This window comes from Candoia aspera, chromosome 3, assembly GCF_035149785.1.
Source record: "Candoia aspera isolate rCanAsp1 chromosome 3, rCanAsp1.hap2, whole genome shotgun sequence".
Classification (NCBI taxonomy): Eukaryota; Metazoa; Chordata; class Lepidosauria; order Squamata; family Boidae; genus Candoia; species Candoia aspera.
Window position 1 is genome coordinate 140,528,763 of NC_086155.1, and position 23,237 is coordinate 140,551,999.

General features: G+C 37.0%; 1 protein-coding gene across 2 annotated transcripts in view; it reads right to left on the reverse strand.

The window, feature by feature from the left end:
• Positions 1-992: 992 nt before the first annotated feature.
• Positions 993-23,237, reverse strand: part of ELOVL2 (ELOVL fatty acid elongase 2) — a 28,519-nt gene continuing 6,274 nt past the window's right edge. Inside the window, exons 2-8 of one of the 2 annotated variants that reach the window (XM_063298887.1) lie at positions 14,281-14,344; positions 11,915-12,102; positions 7,938-8,015; positions 5,970-6,141; positions 4,174-4,298; positions 3,286-3,420; positions 993-1,705 (exon numbers count right to left, since the gene is read on the reverse strand). In XM_063298887.1, the coding sequence (XP_063154957.1) occupies positions 1,580-1,705; positions 3,286-3,420; positions 4,174-4,298; positions 5,970-6,141; positions 7,938-8,015; positions 11,915-12,102; positions 14,281-14,344 (888 nt within the window). In that variant the 3' untranslated portion in view covers positions 993-1,579. The remainder of the gene's footprint in view (positions 1,706-3,285; positions 3,421-4,173; positions 4,299-5,969; positions 6,142-7,937; positions 8,016-11,914; positions 12,103-14,280; positions 14,345-23,237) is intronic. The other variant, XM_063298889.1, reaches the window with a different exon arrangement.

A 23,237-nucleotide genomic window follows, 5' to 3' on the forward strand; every position in this document is an offset into this window, starting at 1 on the left:
GAAGTGATTTTTTTTCTAGTGATTTTTTTAGTGCTGACTTTTGTAGGAGAAAGCTATGAGAAATTAAATGAAACTTTTCCTTAGGAATTCTGAGAGAAGAATTCCAAACCATACTGCTGAACCTTTCAGAGAAATACTTACACTGAATTGGTAAAAATGTTTGCACTAAACCTTTTGTCTATTCAGCTTCCATGTCTCTCTCCCTCTGAAATAGGAATGACAGTAACAAAATCTCCCAAATTGATTATGAAATCAGACACTAAAAATATAGAAATCATATGCAAAATAAAGTGTATTATCTGGACCAGCCAAACACCAACTCTCCCATCATTTTACTTTTAGAATTTTGCATGTGGCTTGTCTTGTCTGCATGAGTGTGTGGAATTATTAGCTTTGCAAATGCTTTTCTCCATCTGTTACCCAGTTCTATAATAGAAAAGATATCAAACTGGATATGGCATTTAGTACCTAGGTTTAATTGAGCAGTCCCATCTTCAGTATCTGAATACAGAAGATACATAGCTTTTTGCATCTCATGTAAGTAGAATTTTATTTGGTATCCAAAAATGCCAAGTCGGCATACATGAGCAAACCTGCTTTCATTAGCTCATAGTGAGATATTAGCCTGGGATTTAATGCTTGCAGGTCGGTGATAATTTCTCGTAAGTTATCTAAGGGCAGGAAGACTGAGTTATCTTGTTGCATTGCTAGTCTCGGTTGTAACATCAATGTTAATATAAACTCAAGCAGCCATTTGATTTGCTGAATTTTAGTTGTCTGTAGATGTGGCATAATGAAAATAGAAGGTGACCCTACTGAGTTGCAGAGTAACCTTTAATGTATAGGAAAAAAAATCAAATTTGTTGGACTTCAACTTCCAAAATTAATAACATTCTGGCTATTGTGTGATTGTCATAGTGTTTAGGATACACAGCTATGGCCATACACGTTTAAGGGGAGGAGAATTTTGGAGCTATTGTCCAGTGTTAAAAGTAGGCATTTTAAAAGATGGCATACAGACACCTTAATGTTCAGACGGGTTCACTGTAGCTAAACATGAATTTGTAATTAATTTTGTTGCACTCTATATCCCATCCTGTTTCTAGAATGGGGGATAAGAGCAATCTATAGCACCATGAAGGCAGGAATCAAGATTTTGAGCACACAGATGATTTTTTTCCCCTACTATAAATCAATTGAAACTAAGAACACAAAAAGTAGTGAAATGGGAGCTGTATCACTGAACAAACAATAACCATTGTTTTCTCACAGACTGCACTCTGCTGCTAGTTTAAATTTGTAGATTCTATTCAAGAATATCCAGATCTTTGTTATTAAAGGCATCCTCCCTATATTAAGAATTACAGAATGCAATTTTGCTTCAGCTGGATAAAAGAGATAAATGCCTTCACATTTACAAGTCTGTATTGTTAAAAAGAAATTAATTAAACAGGGAGTAGAAGAATTGATAACCACTGAGTTTAGGATTATACTAAAGTTGTATATAATAGCCTTGCTTTGTTTTAGAAAAGTGTTATGAGAGGTATTTGTATTCTACAATGTAATATTAAAAATACGGTTATTGTGCTTTTTTATTCAGAGCACCATTAATTGCCTTTAGGTGGTCTTTATGGAACCCATTCTTAATTTCTGTCACCAGAGGAATCTCTCTCATACTGGCTTTTGAAGACGTTTTCTGATACGTCTGAAAAGAAAAGCAAAGTTAAGTGGTCCTTATAAGCAGATACAAAAAAGCATGCCAATGTAATTTGTCTACAATATTTAAACAGTGTACAGTCTCATATCTCAACACTTTCATACTAGGTAATACTTACGTGTTTTAGCAGTTCTCATCTCTTGCTATTGCAAGTTGGTTTGTTGAACTATACCTTTTGACTTTGTAGAATAGCTGAATCATGCAGTTAAAATTGTAGCTTTCCTTTGTCCCTTCCTCCTCCTACACCCCCACCTCCCTAACATACATCCAACAGTATAGTGTCCTACTTGTGTATAGCAGAATTTTGCAAAAAAGTTCTTTCAACTCATCTTTTCTCCATTATACAAACATGTATCCTGATAATTTCACTATTTCTCATTATATATAAGGCAATATAATGAAATGAATGAAAGATGGGTGAGAAAGTTTTGTCTCACTGTTTTTTCCCACTTTTTTTAAAAAAACAGACAGGCATTCCAGCACTAGATTGGCAAAGCTGAGATGTGAGTAGCATAGCTCTTATAAACAGCACTGGGTGCTTTTGTGAAGGACAAGATTTTCTCAGATAACAAAACAGCATAGCTTTGGGTACCAAGAGAATGCAATATAACCATAACAGAAGAAGCACAGCCTTGAAGAAAAGTTAAGCGGGGCATGTGAAACAGCTAATAACAAAGCACGCTTGTCATGCAGAAATGCAATACAGAAGGACTTTCAAATTTCCACAAGGGATTCTGTGGGAAGATTTAAGTTAGCCCAACACAGCATATGAGGAGCAAAAACTGGATAAAGTTCACATGTGGAATAACTTGCCCCAATTTAAGGACTTTTAGGCAGAGGCTATATAACAATCAGGTATGCTTCAATTTGGTTTCACACAGTGAATGGGAGGTTGCGCTCAATAGCCTAAATGGGCTTTTTCAATTTTATGAATGCTTTGCTTTTGTTTGGGCAATGATGTGCAAGTACCAAATCGGGCTACTATTGATTTGCAGTTAGAACTGAACTGACTGCAGTAGTTCTAGTCATGGTTTGGCTATATATCACCCACCTGTCTTTCAATGCTTAGCAGTTAAGGCTGTGCAGTGCTTTGGAGTCAACGGCAAAAAGGCACTTCAGAGCGTGCAGGGATATGCATGTAGCAACTGCTTAAGCAAATATGCTAGCGTTCCACTGCAGCTGCAAAAGGTAGCTGCATGATCCTGAAAAGACATGGCCACTTTAATGAATTGCAGGCAAGTGTGTCAAGATAGTCTTGCACACTGTGAAGCATTTTTTGGTCTTCAGATCTGAAATGCTGCAAAACGCCATTTGTAAGTTTTTAAACCCATAACTAATTTCTCCCCACATAAGTAGTGGCTATAGAAATCTGATCTGGTGGTTAATTTGTCTTCACATTTCATGGGTGGGGGGAAAGCTTGCTGTGAGAGCAACGAAGTCACCGATTCAGGTTGGATGGTCAATCAGAAACCCTACCAAAAAACGGATTCTTGTGTTTCAAGCTAAAACCTTCATTTCTCAAAACCATACATGTGCATGCACTTCACCGTTCCTCTTGCTCAGCTTACCTTGACGTAAAAGTTAACAAACAGAACCACTAATGTGGCCATGTAGGACGACTGGAAGATGAGGCATCCAAAGGGAAAGCCACACGGTTTGAAAACCGCACTGAGTGTATGTGCAATGGTGAGCAAAAACTGAATCTGTTAAAGAAAGAAGCATCACACCAGTTGCAGAGTTAGGTTTGTCTGGAATTAAAATCTATCCTCTCATGTATAATCATCATTGGCTGTCCTGCCAAGGCAGTGACATGTAGCCATAACACAGTTACTTGGGAGGGGATCCTGTGTTGAAGGCTCTGGCAATTGGTGGGGGAGCATAGGACAGAGTAAGGGAGAACTGGAGTCAGATCTGTCTTTACCAACAACTGCTGCAATGCGCATTTATCTTGTGACTCAGAACAACTGCTCAAATAGCAGACGTGCTTCATGTTTCTTGATTTGCGAGCACACTGCTTCTCATCCAGTCTCTCTCTCCTTGCATTCTCTCTCTGTGTAACATAGTTCTTAGAATATATGACTATATTTTCTGACCCCAAGCTTCAGAGAATTATGTGGTCTTTCAGATGCTGAAGTATATCTCCCATCATCCTTCATTCCTGATCATGATGGGTAAAGCAAATGGGAACAAAGTCCAACATTTCAAAGGTCCCACTTTGCCCATCACTGCATTACAGAAACAATTGGATCCAAATGTGCATAATACTAACTTCCCTGTTTAAACAGCTTGCCATGGATGTTTCATAAAGCTGAATAATTTGCCACCCAAATTGACTTTTCCTCAGTTCTATCTTCATTTCAAAGTGGTTTGTACCCATAATTCCAGCTTGCTTCAACACTTAGGATTTTTACTCTTTAAACTGTGATTACTAAGAATAAATAAGAATATAATTGTACCAGTTGTGCTTGAGTGAGGTATTTCTTCCACCAAAGGTATTTACGCATGGATGGAATCACAGACAATCCATAGTAGGAGTACATGAGGATGTGGATAAAACTATTTAAAGTGGGTCCAAAGAAACCTGTGACAACAGAATTAAATATGTCATATATTTATTAAAAGGACTTATTTCTATGGAGCAACAATATACTTAAGTGACAATTTATGGCACTTTAGTTTATTGCAGAGTTTTCTTATTGAGGAAGACTACTATATTCCTGTGGCATAAATGATTATCTAAATATGGTTGTGTAATTTTTTTCTGTCCTTGTTATATTTGGCTACAAAATCTGGATGGCAAAGAGTTCATTATCCGTATTACTTTTTTACCATCTAATGGTCATTTGGATTTTTGCAGCCCAGGTATGGCAACCCTATTGTGAACTGCAGACATTTCCTTATACAGGAAGTCCTCAACTTATGACCATTTGTTTAGCAGCCATTTGAAGCTGCAACGGCTCTGAGAAAAGTGATTTATGGCTGGTCCTCACATGACCATCACAGTGTGCCTGCAGTCACATGATCAGAATTCAGGCACTTGGCAGGTAGTGTGTATTTACGATGGTTGCAGCATCCCAGGGGTTACATGATCACCATCTGCAACCTTCCCAGCCAGCTTGCGACAAGCAAAGTCAATAGGGGAAGCCGGATTTGCTTAATGAGCACGTGATTGGCTTAACAACCATGGCAAAAAAGGTGGTAAAATCAGGCATGACTCATTTAAAGACCACCTTGCTTAGCAACAGAAGTTCCAGTCCCAACTGTGGTCATAAGTCAAGGACTACCTATATCTACAGCAATGATTCTCACAGCATGATCCGCAGTGGCCTGCTGCAGCCTCCCCATGTTCACCAGCTAGAGCAAGCTACCACTTCAGTCCCTACATAAAGTGGTCAGTTAATGTATTTTGCATTGCATTTTTGGAAATAAAGCTTTAAAAAGCCTCTTAAAATGGAAGAGATGGGAAGGTATACACCAGTGAAAATTTAATGATTTTATTGCCAAAAAACGTGAACTGCCATGCTCTGAAAGACAACAAAGTAGGAAGGGGGTGCTTGTTAAATTGGGTGGTCCACACGTTTTCTGAACATTTATTTAATGGACTGTAACTACAGAAAGCTTGAGAAATGCTGATCTAGACCCAAAGCGAAAGCATTTTCTACACTGGAAACATCCTGAAGCCTGTTTTAACTCCCACTTTCCCTAAGTGGGAACTGCTGCAAATTTGGAACACTCCATCCAGACATACTTTGCACAAGAAACCAAAACCTTGAAAACAGGCTAGTCAGGAATTACCTGCAGTGTGAACTGACATGGTTTTGGCACAACACATTTGTAATCAAGCAAATCATAGCTTATTGAGCACAAGTGTCTGAATTTGCACAACATGAACCACAGCCAACCACACTGGCTGAGTTTGCACAACTTACTGGGCCAGAGACTACTAACCACATTTTACCTAGCAAAATCTGGCTTATATGTACTTAACTATTGTAACTTCAGTTAAATAGGGGAATAAGGTTGATTACGTAGCACATGAAATGCGCCACCACAAAGTAAAATGGCAACTGCTAGCTATTGCTGAATGTTTATTCAGATTCAGAGCCATCTTTTGCCCATGCTTACTAAAGCATTATTACATCCACCCCTTATTTTTTAAAATGATACAGACTGGCAATCAGACACATTCTACATGAAAGTCTTCCAACTATGTTGTTTCACAGTATCTTAATTCACATCTCTAAATACTCACTTTGTCCACAAGGTATCCAGTTCATGACACACCACCAGATGTTAAACATAGTGGCATGATGATAAACATGAAGGAAAGTAATTTGACTGTTTTTCTTTCGCAAAACAAAGAAAACAGTGTCAGCAAATTCAATGACTTTGGAAAAGTAATACCACCACAACACCCGGGCCACCTGCAAGAAAGAGTCTGCAGAATTAATAATCTCATCTTAAAGCAACATATTCAGCTAATTTAAAGAAACCTTTAGTCAGACAAATACTAACTCTTCTTGAAGATACTCTGTGATACCTGAGAATAAAGTTGAATGTTGCTGGGATCATATTTGTATTTTACTTATTAGTATGTCCCCGAACTTCCAGGTAGGTGCACAATGGCTTTCAGCCTCAGTTCCAAGAAGCATTTGTACATCCTGACATTAATCATATGTCCTTGGAATTAAGCTCCGTTGATTTCATTGGGAATTAATTCTGCATAAAAGTAATTAGAACTCCTGCCTTAGAAGTTACCCCATTTAGAATGCCAAGCAACTTTTCCAAGCAGCTATTGTTTAAAAATACTCTTTTCTATATATTTTCTCACACAGATTCTCAAGTTACTCTTGAACTGCATAATTAAATTAAGCTCCATGGAGGAAAGTACCTTTATTAATTTACTCTTTACACCAAATAAGAAGCAGTCTACATCTGAATCCCAGTTACTTATGTTTGAACTGGTATCAGAATCAAAAACTTTCTTTTAAGAGAAGGGTAACAGCTGTTTGACTTCAGAATCAATCAACATGGTGTTCATTCCAGTCTAGATAAGTCTATAATTTGGCAATGTAAAAACTACAATATATGGGCAAAAGGAAAAGAACAAATACAAGAAATCCTGATGGCACTGGGAAGTATAGTAGCTGTTCTGCTTAGCAGGACCAATAGGGTTAACCAATGAACAAAATTGAGAAAAATAAAAGTACTACATGGTCAAAATCAGAACTGGAACTGAAACTGAATGGTAAGGAACTGACAGAAATGCCATTTTATTCCAGGCAATTTATATGATTTGCATTTTGGCAAGTTTGAAAAAAATAAAAGCACCCCCTCAGGCACGTGTGGTAATTATGCAACCATTCCAGGCTTCCAGAATGTGTGGAAAGCCTCTACATTGACTTCCTTGGCAGACACCTAAATAGCTGTAGGAGAAGGAAGGTGCTGGGCAATGCTGACTATCATGTCAAAGGCATCTTCTCATCCTGTGTAGAATGCTTTTTTTTTTTAGAGATAGACTGGTTCTTATTTGGTGTAAATAGTAAATTAGGCAAAGAAGGACATTATGCTATAAAATAGTCTTTTCTAAAAGACTATTTTTAGGAAAATAGTTTTGGTGAAGATTTTGCTAATAAAAAGCAAACATGTATACAAGAATTTTAAGCAAGGAAGATGAATCTAGGACACCATTTCCAGCTAAATGATAACCAAAGGTACGGCAAATAAAAATTTCAGTCACTGAAACTTATGTACACAGAGCTGTTTCTCCAGGCTTTTGGACCAAGAGGTTAGGTGAGTGCTGCTGCCGCTGATGTGATGTTCTGTGATTGGTATTATTGTTTTAATCTTGGGCACCATGGGTTATATGTAGTGATTGCTGTTTTAACCCCTGTATGTCACCCAGAGTCACTGTTGTAAGATGGGCAGCCATATATATCAAAAAGACAGGCAATGCGATCCCATACGTGTCTGCTTCAAAATAAGCTCCAAGAAATTCAGTGGGACAAGATCCCTGCTAAGTGTGCTGCAGTCTGTACAAAACATTACAAGGTATTAGGGCACTCCTTTCCAACCTAACACTCTCCAGATGCATGAAGGGTCCTGGTGGGGAATTCTAGTGATTTAGGTCCCACACCTATGCAGATTGCCAGGTTGGGGTCTGATGCATTAAAGCATGTGTGAGCACATCACTGTTCCATGTTTTTTAAGTTGCTTTTACCCTCATGTCAGCTTCTCCTGCGCTGGTCAAGTTCTGACATTGTAAGTTATAACTTCCTTCCCAAGTAGCAAGAATTAGCTGAAAGAGAAAACATATTTGTTACTCTGAATGGAAAATAGTGGTTTTAATAGTTTTTACTATTTTCATGTTTTCAATGTTTTTTGTTGTTATGGGGGGAGTTGGGGGTTTTTGAATTGTTTTTCGTGTTTTTAACTTTGTAAGCCTCCCAGAGTCACGTATGTGAGATGGGCACCTATATAAATTGAACAAATACATACACAAACATTCTGTTATATTAATTATGGCACGCACTTGGAATTTAAGTAATACAGATAGTTTCAGCTTGGAGTATATTAATAAAATAAATCTTCATCCCAAGAACTCTTAGAGTTCTTGATTTCACAAAGTCAGTTGAATTCCAATTCTCTGACACTGTTCTCTTTCTTTCTATTTTTATTCAGGTGACTGGCCCTGTACACCCAAATTTCCAAAACTTACAATTGAACTATGAGTTATCACCACAGTAGTGACCTTTGTCAAGAACCTTAACAAAAACTTGCAGCCTAATGCAAAACTGAACAAGTTTAAAATTACCTTAAACTTCGAAAATTCAACTCCATTGTTTTTTAATGTGAGGAAATAATGGGACTGTTTCTCCAGTGGGAACTTGTATTAATTAAACTCCTCCAAGTAAGATGCCTAAACACTGTAGTTATTGTTGCTGATAGGTGTTGTTTGCCAGAATTTGGATTAGATTTTTTTAAACAAAGGGATAAGGAAGAAAGTAAAAGGTTTTGGAGTTTTTCAGATAATTTCCAAACACTTCCACTCTCTTTTTAATCATTATGATTATTTATTTTGAAGTTATATTATTTTATTAATAGTAGGGTGTATCTATACTATTATTTTGTTAATTAGTTTAGCATAATAAAATTAATAAAAATATTATAAGCATTAATACAAAAATCTGGAAATCATGAAACAGCAAAAATTTCATTAGTAACAAATGGCAGGCACCTATAAAAAGATCAAATGCAATTTCCTATGGTGGTATTAATCTATTATTCTAGTGATCTGATGAAATGGCTCATTATTTGAGACCGTCCCTTGCCTTCAGAAGTGTACCCGTTTGGCTCAGAGGAATGCAAGAGAAGCAAATGGAAAAAGCAACATGATTGCTGCCTCTTGAGATATATATTTGCATATATTTATAAGGAGTGCATATTTCTTAGTCATAAGAACAGACTGTGTATCATTTGTCATGCCTACAAGTAGCACAAAGTCATGAAGGTAGGCAAGGAATCTGAGAGCTTTTGTTTTGTGGATACAGCTGGGAGGTTTAACTAAAAGGCTGACAAAGCTAAAATCCTATAACCAAGTTTGCAAGGAGCTTCTTCCCATGACCTCTTCCTTATATTCCACTCTTTCTCTCAATGCTGGGATTAATTCTTTGTGGTGGTAAACAACTTCCTTTTAACATGTCATCTGGAAGAGTGACTAAGACATAGACCAAGAATTCTTCCTTTCTAAATTATCTTTTTACCATTATTTTGTATGACTCAGCAGTTCGTTTGCCACAAAATTCTTTTTAGTCAAAAAGCAAGAGTTGCTTATTGCTTGCTAAACCCACAGCATATATTGCAAATATTAAAGAGTGTAGGCCAGCTACCACAAATAAAATGTCAAATAAATATGGTCCACTTTGATTTCTGCAAGGACTGGCAAAAGATAAGCATCAGTGTGAGTCACTCAGATTTTTTCCCAATATTCAGTAGTGGTTGAGAACCACTGACAGAGTTTCCTGTGTAAATTCCGCTCATTGTTGGGATGATTTTGGCAGGTGCCTGGAGTTGTTATGGTGCAGTGCTGGCTTGAAGCAAGTTGTCCACAAATGGTAGATTAGGTCTTAGTTTCAAAATGATCAGCATTTAAAATACATCTGGACTGCAATCCAAAACTCCGAATTTACTTATCTGTTCCATTATATTTGCTCCTGTAATGCAATCATACTATCCCCTCAGTACTAAAGCAGCGCTTTATTTTGAGATAGCTACTCCCACTTCATAAAATCATGAAGTTGGAAAGGGCATTTAGGCCATCAGGTCGAACCCACTCCTCAGTGAAGCAATCCAAATTAAAGCATCATGGACAGAAGGCACTCCCAAACACATCACTGCCAATCTGGGTAATCGGTTCCATTGTCTAGCTGCTCTCACTGTAGGCTTATTTTAACATCAATCAAAATCAGCCTTCCTATTATTTAAATCCATGATCATATTTGTAGTACACTGTCCTAAGTACATATTAATACTACACCATAATAGTTAGAATATATTTGCTATTACCTCCTTGATAATAAAATACTGTGAAATTTTGCCTAATTAGAGAATATCCAAATGTTTAGTTTTGGGGAGAAATTAACTCATGTCTGGTGCCCAAATAAATATTAACAGTAATTTGAGCAAATAACATTAGTCAAGGGATAGACTTAACAAATAACAGTTTTGCTATGTGCCTTTTTCTTTTTTAGATTTGTCTTTTGTTTTTTATAAATCTCTCTCTCTCTCTCTTTCACAATAGATGGATGGTTAAAGTCACCTAAAAAAGACAGAGCAAACAGTTGAGAACAGCTACTGCAACGTAGCATGAACTCACGTAGCATGAATATGTGCTGCCTGTAAACATAAATACCTTGCCAGTATGGAAGAACTGCTAATACATGCTGATGGACATGTATACATACTGATGTATGTATTTGTATATCCCATTCCACTGAACCTGGGGGATAGTTCTGTACAGCTATATACTGAAGCTAACTCAGAGGCCAAGAACAGATATTTTGGATGTTTCCTCTTCAGCCACAGTGCTCCTTTGTTTCTAAGAGCTGGGCCTTTCCCAGAACCTGAGCCTTCTGTAGATGATATGAAACTTTGTGGTGGTATTGGTGATGAGGTAGGATAGGTCAAGTGTTTAAACCAAGTCCATGATTGATTAATGCTGAAAGGAGATGTTTTGCTTCTTTTCAGATGGATTCAGAAGGAACAGTGAAGAAAATCAGTACAGAATCCAAACAGCAAATCTAGGGCAGGAGATGAAGTCCTACATCATTGCTTTGTTCAAGGAGCAATCCAGATGTCCTGCTTTACTGAAGCCCTGCTTTCTATGTAGGTTGCCTATTTTTAGATGCTCTTCAAAGAGCTAGAGTTTAATCCATGGTTTTAGATGGGCTGCTGAGATATAGTGCAGGCAGTATTTAAAGATTGTAGCTCTTCTATCCCAGAGAAAAAATACTAGTATATAGTATATGATATACACTAAGCTGAATAATCAAAATGTGATCGTCATCCATAATGATAGAATGTTTTTGCACATAGTGATGTGAATGATGTCTGAAGCAATGGTCTTTGAGACACTACTAAGCATTCTGGCAGTTTTTAGTAAGTCATTGGTAATTGTTGCTATTAACTTGTGTGTTTTCCAGTGCCCCTGGGATATTCAACATTCTGCCATTAAAGCATTCAGGGGCAGATTGAGGAAAGGCATTTGTCTGTAAGTAAGCTAGAAAGAGGACTGTCACTTCCCACACATTCTGAAGGCAACAGTCACAGTTTATCTTTATACGTGATGCTACAATGTCCATTTGTTTTACAAAATGGTTTAGAATTGTGTTACTGGAAGTTCCTTATATACATGTCATACTTCAAGATATAAATAACAGATGCCATTCCAAAAGTCGGCATTCCTATTTTGCACTAATGTAAACTGCTTTAAAATGGTCCCATTGAATCAGAGAGATCACAGAAACTAAAATAATAGGTGTTCCTGAAGGTACAGCATAGATGCATTTAAGACATCTCTGGATTCCAGTTTGGGAAGGCTGAAGTCAATTTGATCCAAATAAACAATTCTTATCAAATCCCAGTCAGTTGAATAAAAAACCAAGTAAGGGAAATTGTGCTGCAATTAGGAAGACCTACCTCTACTAGCATGTAAGAAGACAGCACTGTGACTCCAAGGTTATATACAATAAGAAGACCCCTGAGTGACAAAGCAGGCCTGTTCTTCATAAATGTGGTGCCCAGACATATGAAGAGCAGATACAGCATGGTGAGAACAAAAGTAGGTAAGTACGAATCCAGCATAAGCCACCCTCTGACCCTGGGATCTGAAGAAACCAACACATATTCCAATAAAAATGCATTAATCACCATGATCAATTCTTGCTTATTCTTCTAATACCCAATTAAATTGTTATATAACTATACAGATACACACATACACATACAAACACATATTTGCATTTGCACATTAACAAAACCTCAATAAATTTATGGGAAGAAGCTTTCATATACTAGTCATACCACTGTCTAACACAGCATACAGGGTTATTTGTAGAAAAGATTATACTTGGGCAAACTATTCAGATACAATAGTTATTCGATGTACTGTAAATAATTTGTTTAAAATACAAGTCATGGTTGCTAGATGTACCATGATAGACTGGAAGTAAAAAAATACTCTGTCAGGATCAGAGACCAATGATTCTGATTGCTGAAAGTCTAAACATACTTTTTACAGAGTAAATCCACTGAACTAAAAGAGTTTCATTTATAAGTAAATAAGCTTAGGTTTATTCTATCAACCCTCAAATACATACAGTATATACTGTATATGATACATGTGCATGTGTATATGGGTGTGTGTATATGGGTATGTGTGTGTGTATCATAGAGAAAGAGACAAAATATAAATTTATTAATTTCAGGCTTGATTAGTTTTCTGAAATTTGCCCAATTCTATGAAAGAATTTACGTGAAAATTCGTAAGACTTGTCCTAATGCATGCTTTATGGTAAAATGTTTTCCTAGTGTTTATACTTTCTTCCAAATATTCTCTTCTAATATTTGCATGTGTGTGGGCGGTTTACCCTAATGCGTACATTTTAATTGACTGAAAAATGCAGTCCAATTGTTAAAAATGACAAATCAACCATCTGTTGGAAAGTCCAATATTTCTTTGGTCCTTCAACTCAGCCTATTTTCACATGTGTTTCACTAGAATATATTTAATTGGAAAGAAAAATGGGTACTCCTCCCTATGCCCATGTATCATTGCTGCTATGCGAGCTGCATGGGTTACCAGCTGGCCTCAATTCCAGACACTGTTCATCATCTACAAAGTGGTTCCTGGCAAAGGGGCTGGTTATCTGAGGGGCCGCCTAACTCCAAATTTTCTGCCTATCTGGCACTCATGGTCAGAGCGGGTGTGCTCCAGGTCCACTCAATTAAACATCGTCATCTTGTGGGACTGAAGAAGCATGCATTCTCTGTTGAGGCCCCTGCCCTCTGGAACAGCATCCCACTGTGTACTGGACAGAGGGAATGGTCTTGAGGGACAGGAGGAAGAGCCACTACCAAGGCAATGGTCAGATAAAAGAAACCTGAGTCCAAGGCAGAACTGTGATTTAAGAAAATGTCTCAGACAAGAGTCTCCCTAGTTCTCATGAGGATAAAGGAAGGGAGGGGGAAGCACATCCGACTTGCAAGATTCTGTTACTATATCCGTATAATAAAAGTAATATTGGCCTGCATGACTTCAGTTTCCTAGTCTGGTTGACCGTGAAGGGCTGACACCTCGGAGATTTGTATGGCTCCCACTCTTCAAGTGTTCTGGAAGTCTCTTAAGACCTAGCTCGGCTCCCAGTCCTGGGGTTAGGGTGCTTGTGTAATCCTTGTTGATTTTTTTTAATGTTACTTGTGTGGTTTTGTCCAGGTGGTCATATTTCTTAAATTATGTATTTTTAAATGATGTAAGCCATCCAGAGACTTTTTGGAGTCAGGTAGCCTCAAAATCCAACAAAAAAGTAACAAAATAAAATAACATAAAATAACATAAAATAAAATAGACAGGGAAGAGGTAAACTAGACACAAAAATTGGGCCCACAAAATCTGCTTCCTGATCTCTAAGTGGAAGGGAAACAAAACAAGAATTCCTTTTTCCATATACCCAAGTAGTTTTCTTATCTCTCTTGAACATTCCCAAATTGCAAAGAAATAAGGAATTCTGAAGTCAATGCAACCTTGCCAAATTTCACATTTTAAATTATCATAAGCACATTATTTATTACTCAGCATTGTGGAAGTAAAAGGAAGGAATAGATGGTGTCATGACCACCAGATGTAAACTTAGTTTTTAAAAGAATATGGTATATCAGATGGGAGAATTTCTGAGGCTCTCCATCACTTACAGTGCTCAGTCATTCAGATCAAATTTTCAGTTATATATTATTTCTAAATACCTGCTATGTCATTGGGCAGCCAGAAAGCTCCAGAAAATGCATACCTCTATCTCCAAACATATAGTCCACAAACTCATTTACTTCTTGATCAAAAGCCTTCAGCTGTTCCTAAAAGGTAACAGAAGAAAACAGGAGTTACCTTTTCATATGCAAAGTTAAATAAATAGATAGAGATAGAGATATATAGTTAATATAATTGTGGCAGGTTGAGAAAAAACAGAAGAAGAATCCCCCTGCTTTATTTTTTTTAACTGAAATAATCAGTACATCTTAAAAAGTACAGAATAAAAAGAAGAATAAGCAAAGAATGAAAAGTATGAGTATGTGTAATCTTGAGAAATGCAAACATTTTAAAGATCCATTTTCAATATCTCTATCCAGAAAACCATTTGTATATATGAAGATACTATATTAAGAAAAAATTAATAAGCTAAGAAATAGAGACCAGATTTGAATAACATTGTCCTTAATCACAGGGTTCTTCAAAGCTCTTCACTGTTGTTTTAATTTTTAAATCAATGCAAGTTTCACAGTTTTAAGTATCAATGATCTAAAGAAATAGGATTTTAACACTAATACATCTGGAAACTAATAATAGAAACAATTAATTTCTTACATTTATACGTCTTAATAAAAATGAACAGTAATTTGAGAGCACATTAAAACAATTAAAAATTGTTGAGTGATTTTCAAGATTTCTTTTAACCTAAAATAATAGATAATCTGGCATTGGAACTAAAGATGGTAACATTTTCCAATTTGAATACCTCCTTTCAAAAACAATCTAGAAACAGTACAATTTACAAAATAACATTTTAGAAGAGACTGTACCATTTATGAAAACATTTATGGGTTACTTGCTGAAAGGGACCCTTTGCCACGATGAGCATGGACTTATTTGATCAAATTCCAAATCATTCTGCCAAAGTTTGTTGAGACTTTAAAGAGAGCCCTTTTTGCTTGATATAAAAATTTCATATAATATTGAAGATTTTTTTGTCTTGATGTTTAATGAAACTATATATACCATTCTTCAAATACTGATAATGGTTGCAACTGATAACTTCTGGTAAACTTAAAAGGAAATCTTATAACTGCTCTTATAGTTAGAATCATTTGCAAAATGTATTCAGAAATAATATAGTCAATTATTGCTAGCAAAAATCAACAAAAATTAAGTAATAGAAGTATGGTAGAATCTCAAACACTAATGCCATAATTAAGGAGAATTATTCTACCAATTTTTAAAATTAGACACTAACTGAACAAGCACAGATTAAATATGAGATATCTGCTCTCTGTTTCTATTAGCAACCAAACAGAATTTAGCTACATTATGTAACAATTTTGTTTGGAAAGAAAGAACTAGACCTAATGTTCATCAATACAAGGGGAAAAAATGGAATCATAAGTAGGACTAACAATAAATTGAAAGAATCTCTGCAAAAGATGCAGCAGCAATCATGACCACTGCCCTACAGTCACAAGGATATAGTGGTTGAATATATGGAGTCGTCTTAAATATGCCCTCCAAAACTGCTGATGGAATGTTTCTGTAATATTTAAGAATAGTGAGCAAATCAGGATACTTTGCTGGCTTCAAACAGTATAACCGGCTCCCTAAAATTATAGTTTTAGGGGTAATATTTTGTTCATTTTGTCATTCTACACGTAAATAATATCCTCAAGAAGCAATCTGGCCCATTCATATCCCAAAGGCATAAAATATTCAAGGGAGTAATCCATGATGCCCTGCTACAAAGTTGATTTAAAAGTTAAGCAAGAGATGAGTGAGACACCCTTATTTTAAACTGTCTCCAAACATGAATCTTCTCCATTAATTGGCCTAATGTACTGCACCTAATTCTTACACAAGTATTATGATATAATCTATAAATGAAAGTAAACAGATGCAGATCTATCAGTGAGTCCTTATGTTTGCTTCACAGTTTTTCCTCAAGATAAGATCAGATGCATAGCTGAAGTTAACAAAGGATACTTAAGAAAATAATTTAGTATTTTTTAACTAGATGGCCTTACACCAGACCTTGTCCATGTTGAATGAGTGGCTCTAAAGCCATCCTCTTCTCTCACCAGAATGTTTCTAGAATACAGGCAATATAGTAGGTTCTAGAACAGATGTGGGGTTTTTGCTAATAATACTTAAAATGCTAATTGGATTATAATCGCCCAGATTGTCCAGTCTATCCTTCATAAAAATCCCTGTCCCATTCTTTAGGGATACAGGTCAACAGATCAATACAAATAAGAAGAGATACCAAGTTTGGGACCCACCATTCTAAGTTATTCTTGATTAGGTTGCAGTCTGTGGCTCTTCCTGGTTTCAGCTGTTCCACTAATTTGTATATTTCAAAAACTGAATTTGGGGGCCATTTAGAGAGAGAGCCATTATCCAATTCAACTGAAGAGGGGGAAAAGGCTCTCAGCAATAATAAATTTTCAATCAAATATTTATTCCAATAAAATCTTCTACCTTCGCACTCCATGTACAGGATAAATTTATTCTTGTGGAGACCAACTTTACTAGAAACCAATAAATGTTCAGTTGAAACTTGTACTTCTCCTATGTATTGACTAGCAGCCACTCCTTCCCTATTAGTAAATTCAGAAATAGTATCATCAATAAATTTTCCTGTCGGCTTTTGGTCCTTACCCAAATTATCCAAACACTTTAACACAGTCATACCAGAATCACATCACATCAGAATCAAAGCTACTTCACTCTCATCATGTATTTCAGACTCTCAGTACATTTGCTTGGAGTGGATACATAGATACATATACACAAATGTACAAATGGCTGCTGTAGAGTCTCCTTGCTGGTTGTGCCTTAGTTGTAGATTTATTTTCCAACACTGACCCTATAATTTACCTTAATTCTTGCCTCTTGTTAACTTACTGCCTTTTGGAAGGTAGGCAAAATGACTAATAAGTTATGAATACCTTATGAATATCTTATTCTCAAGTAAATGTGCATGGGATTATAGCATTACTTAAATTGTTCTTCTGAGTCTGAAAGCATGTCTTGGGTTAGAATATTAGCCTTCCAGACCTAATATATTGTTTCCTTTGATAATCCATCATTACGTATTATGATATTGCAAACTTATTTTGCTTCCAGATCCAAACCCAATTTAAGCCTGAGTAACAGAAAAATCTGAAATGCTTGTTTGTTCTTTTCTACTAGCACATACTTAGTTTTGCTGACTTCAGTTCCTGCCCAGATGGCGTATTTTAATGAATTGCTTAATAATAGATACTTAGCCAATGATTAACCATTAATCATTAATGATGAGAATACACTGGGAAATTGGAATGGAAGGATGTTAAAACAATAATCTAGTATTTCACAGAAGTGTGTATAGATTAAAAGCAAAAATGTAAGAAACACATTTGCATTTGAATATACTTGAAAATTATTATTATCCATCTAGCAATAATTTCACTGGGCTTTTTTTAAGTTAACTACTGGTGGTCCTCATTTAATGACCACTCATTCAGTGACCATTCAAACTTATGGTGTGCTGAATGAATGGTAGGTACAACCGGTTCTCATACTTACATTAGTTGTAGTGTACCCACAGTCACATGATTATGGCTCATAGCATCCTGGCTCATAGTGTCCCTCAGTCACATGATCACCATTTGTGACCTTCTTTGCCAGCTTCCTACAAGCAAAGTCAATGAGGAAGCCAGCAGAAGGTCACAAATGAGGTCCTCGCTTAATGACTTGTGGTGATTCGCTTAACAACAGCAACCTGAAGTGCCAGAATTTCCATCCATCAGTAGTGCAGTCACATGATGTTGTGCTTTTCAACTACACTTAGTGATGGAAATTCCAGTCCCAATTGCTGTCGTAAACTGAGGACTACCTGTAAAGTAGGGCAATTATATCCAAAATCTAACCCAATTAGGAAAATGTCCTGTTTTATAGCTCTAGTATGTCTACGGTTACAAATGAGTAACCCTAGAAATGATCTGCCTTAAAAGCAGATAATGAAATCCATTTTAAAGTAATCCTACTCTGTTTGAACTATTTCACAGTGGAACATCATCTTAACTTGTAATTAAAGATGATTTATGTGGGAAAAGAGTTAAGATATAATATGGCCACTGCTAGGGAAATGAGCGTGAGTTATTTTCCCTGTTCCTGTATTCGTACACTATTTTTATTTATTTATTTATTGTTCAAATTTCTATCACCACCCATCTCCCCCAAAAAGGGGGACTCTGGGCGGTTTACAATAAAATTGAGAATTAAAAACCATCAAACACATAAATTGCGACACAAATAACCAACATAAAAATAAAATAGATATAAAATCCAAGTGGCGAACTATATTCTTAGTTTATGCTTATAATTTATTATATAATGTTCTACTTCAAAAACAACTCCCCAAGGAACTCTGCCTGGCATATACAATCCTCCAGACTTTTCATAAGCACCTTGTGAGGTATATTAGAACTGAGAAGGTATGAATGGCTAAATGTCATCTAATAAGTTTTATGGCTGAATAGGTATTTGAATCAGTGTTTCCTTTGTCCCAGTGAGATAGCTCTCCACCAGATTGGGGGGAGTAGCCTGGTATTTTCAGATTATGCTTCCAACAGCTCAAACCAGCAGAGCCACTAGCCAATGGTGACAGATGCTCATAGGTGTAAATCAGTAGAGAGCCACACGCTCTCCTCCTCTCTACAAGACACTGGCTTTTCTCAGTGATGATTGCTTGTGTTTCTGTTTACAGGAGCCTGTGAATAAAGCAAATAGCAAGTGAAAAAAAATTGCTATGCTGCTAAATTTGTCACTGATTGCCTTAGGCACCTTACTAACAATTGATACAATAATCATAAAAAAAGGATCATCGGTGCATTGTTATGGTAGATTTTGTCAACTGACAAAATTAGACTACTTAATTAACAGTGTGTTAGTTCTTACTGTTTGGTTGTTTTTGTGTTAGGTCTGCATATTCCTAATAATTTTGTTGTTAATTAAATTTAATTAAAATTTAAATGAGTTTTTTATTTTATTTTGTGATAACAGGAAAGACAGGATTAAATTTTTAATGAGTTTTTAATTTTATTTTGTGATAACAGGAAAGGCAGGATATAAATCTAAATAATAATAGTAATAATAACAATAAATACCAGAATGATTAGTAAGTATACATGATATTGGCATATAATTATGATAACATGATAAGTACATTGGTGACTTGCAATAGAGTCCTTGAGATTCATATGGTTTATAAATTTCGTAACTACACTGTAAAAGCTAGAACAGGAAGGCTAATTTGTGTACTTTGGTAATGTTTACTAAAAGGGGAAATGAAGAAATTTTAAGACATGCAGGAGCTTGCAGAAAGGTAGTAGAAAGTAAGGAAGGTCTGTTTCAGGGAAGGAATGTTACTCAAAAGAAGAGGAAAGGGTTGTGTATAAGAATGTGCTTCTGCCCAATTTCTTATGGAAATGAGAGTTGGCTATGTCAGCAGAAACCTAAAAAAACTCCAGTGAAGTAAGAACGGGTTACAGGTAGTCCTCGCTTAATGATGATAATTGGGACCGGAATTTCTGTCGCTAATTGATGTGGTCATAAAATGTAATGTCTCGTGACCACATCACTTAGCAATGGCAATCCCGGCAGTCCCTGTTGCCATCATTAAACAAGGATGGCGGGTCGTTAAGCAAGGACCTCACATGTGAGTTGTGATTTCCTCCTGACTTCCAACAAGCAAAGTCAATGGGGAAGCCAGCAGGAAGTCACAAGTCCCAGGCGGCTTGCAAGCAGGCCGGTGGGCAGGTGAGTGGTATGGAGTGTGGCCTGGCAGAAGAGGAGCTACAGAGTGCAGGAGATTGGGCAGGATCTCATAATCTGTAGCACCTCCTCACCTGCCTGCACTCCGTAGCACACACCCACCTGCCTGCGCTCCGTAGCACACGCACGCCTATGGCCTCCGCCAGCCCGCTCATACTCCCCAGTGCCAACCCATGGGCCCTGCCGGCCTACCTGCGCTCCCTAGCACCTGTCTGTGGCACCCCCCAACCCCCAGTGGCACTCCCACATCTCCTGCGCTCCTTGCCTGGGACTCCTGCCTCTTCCCGCTTAATGACCCATGGGGTCCTGGGGTTATGACGGTAACCAGGACTGCCTGGATGCCGTCACTAAGTGATGAGGTCATGTGACATCACACTTTATGACAGCATCACTTAGCAATGGCAATCCCAGTCCCCAGGGCCACAACTTTGGGGGCTAAATGGGGCATGTGCCCCGGGTGCTATGCTGGGGGGGCACCAAAATGAGAGCTGGGGGGATGCCAAAATGAGAGCTGGGGGGTGCCAAAATGGGCGCAGAATCCATGTTTGCCCCGGGTGACACAGACCCTAGTTGCAGGCCTCCAGTCCCAACGGCCATCATTACCTGAGGACTATCTGTAATAGATTCCATGGCCTACCAAAGTTGAAGAACCTTTAAATGCCCCTAATTGTGGCATGTAAGAGCGATAAGGCCCTCACAGCATATGTGCCTTACTGGGAAGTAAAAGAAAAAAAAATAAAATGACAAAAGGGAAATAAATTCTATAGTGCCTCTTCTGGCCTTATGCTTTCAGCCCCCCACCCCCACCCCATACACCTCCGTTCCTTTAGAAAATAGATTACTCTTATAAGGTATAAACAGAACCAAACTTTATTTTAGAAAAGGTAAGCTTTAGCACATTCAAACATTCTGGGGTGGAGAGATATAACTGCAGAGCTGCTAAAATTACAGATAGCCTCCAATAGAACAAGTATAAAGGAGAATATAAGGCTCATCACAGACACAAGAAGATGCTGGTCTGTTCCTAATTTAGAGGAACTCTGGAGTAGGAAGATTCCATGTTTCACAAAACACTCATTTTACTGAGCACGTACAGACAACATAAATTCCAGAGAAAAGGAAGCATCAACGTGCAATCAAAGAAATTAAACTTAGTGCAGTTCTTAACTAACTTTCTTCTGTTCTTCTTGAGAGCAGATGAGCTTGAATCAAATTGCCTCTCAGATTTAACAGTTACCTGGAAATAGTTACCTCTACATGCAAATTCTAACTTTAGTTAGATGGGGGGGGGGATCTTATCTAACCCACCTTTGTATGTTTAGCTCATTTTTTCTGTTACTAAAAGAAGAAAAATTCTTCCACATGGAAAAGGAGGAAATATCCCTTGGAGAATCTCCTTTTGCTATGTTCTAAAGTATCTGTCCCTCAAAAAGGTGTTGATTCCAAAGTCTGAATTCACAGCTTGCCAGTTGGCACAAGGGATGGCAGGCAGGTGGCAAGAGTGAATGTGGAGGTAGGAGATTGCCTGTTCATTCACTTATACTTGCCTCCCCCCCCCTACACACTGTAGGATTACAAATATGTGGTGAGAAACAAAAAGTGTCAAATTGTACTGCACCTCAGACATATCCTTGCTAAGAAATAAGGCAGAGCCCTATTTCTGTTCTCAAGACCCTTATGGACAATATGAGATCTGATCATTTTGAAATGAGATTTCCGTATAAAGGATTATGAGAAGTGCATAAGGTTATTAGAGCACATAAATATTCAAGCTTAGTTAATTGGTTGCAATTAAAAAAAAATAGGAATAAACCAGTCAAAGCCAGGTAGTCAAGGGCATTTTTTTGTCTATTATAGATTGCAGGCACAAGAATGAATCTGATTTATATATTCAATTGGTAACTGAATTTATTATTGTTTAATATATAATTTAGATTTTCTTAGGCGAATGGAATCAGAGGGGAAAAATATTCCCCCAAAAGAGGGTTCTCCCTCTCATCTTCCTTCATTTTAACACATTTTATAATACTGGATGCACAGCTTGTTTCAGTAGAAAGAAAAGAGAAAGAGGTTTCAACCTTTCAATAATTCAGATCTGAAACTTAAGACAAAGAAAGCTTTATGTTTAAGTAGGTTTCTTTGTTGCTATCCCGGTCGCCTGTAGTGTAGCCCCATGTCCTGAAGATTAGGATTAATGTGCCAGAACTGCACTGCCTGTTCTTGCTGATGAAGGATTTTCTTTCCCACACTCCTTAACTGCAGTTTTGCTGTACCATAAAAGATCACAATGTTAAAGACCTTGCTAATTCTTTCTTTGATAACTAATGTAAATTTACACTTTCAAATACATGATCACAAGAGGTGGTAGAGTTTGCCATTCCTGATATCTGGAAAAGCTCAGATATTATTTCTATAATTGATAATAACCAAAGACTTCAGTAACAATTACTTTGTCGAATTCTTTTGTCTATCCTGTTCAGAGAGTTATGAAATCTCATAATTTTTTAGGCTGCTCAAGTTAGAATATGCTCAAAATTGCATTGTAACACTTCTGTAACTAGATTACAGTTTTATTTACATTAATGGAATAATGTTTTGTTCTAAGTTCCCAAGAGTCCATTGGAGTTGGGCGGCAAATACATTTAAATAAATAAATCAATAGTTTAAAAATTATGGCTTCCACACACCATTTTTTAAGGTTTATGTACCTTCCCTTGTAAAGCATTGTTGACCATCCAAAACACTTTTACTGGAAAAGATAAATTCTCAATGAAAACAAGATTTAACTTTACAAATAAAATCAGTGTCACAAGGGCTCCAAAAAAGGTTGGTACAATTGTTTGTCTGTTTGTTTTATAAGTAGAGGGAGAAGTATTCTTTTTAAAGGCAGATTTACTCTAAGAAGAAATTTCTTATTACTAATTACACAGAAGTGGAGTTTTAGGGATAAAATGAGAGTCACAAGGCTCCCTGAAATAAAACCCTGAGATGCTTCCAGTTTAGATTTCAGTATCAGGAAAAAACAACAGAGGTAGATGAAATGTAGAGCTATTGGAGAAGACAATGCTGCATTTAGACTGCAATTTTCAGACTACATACCCAGCAGGGTTCCCCCCCCCCCACCAACTCCAAGAAAGCCATTGTAGAAGAGCAGATATAAAAAGTTTA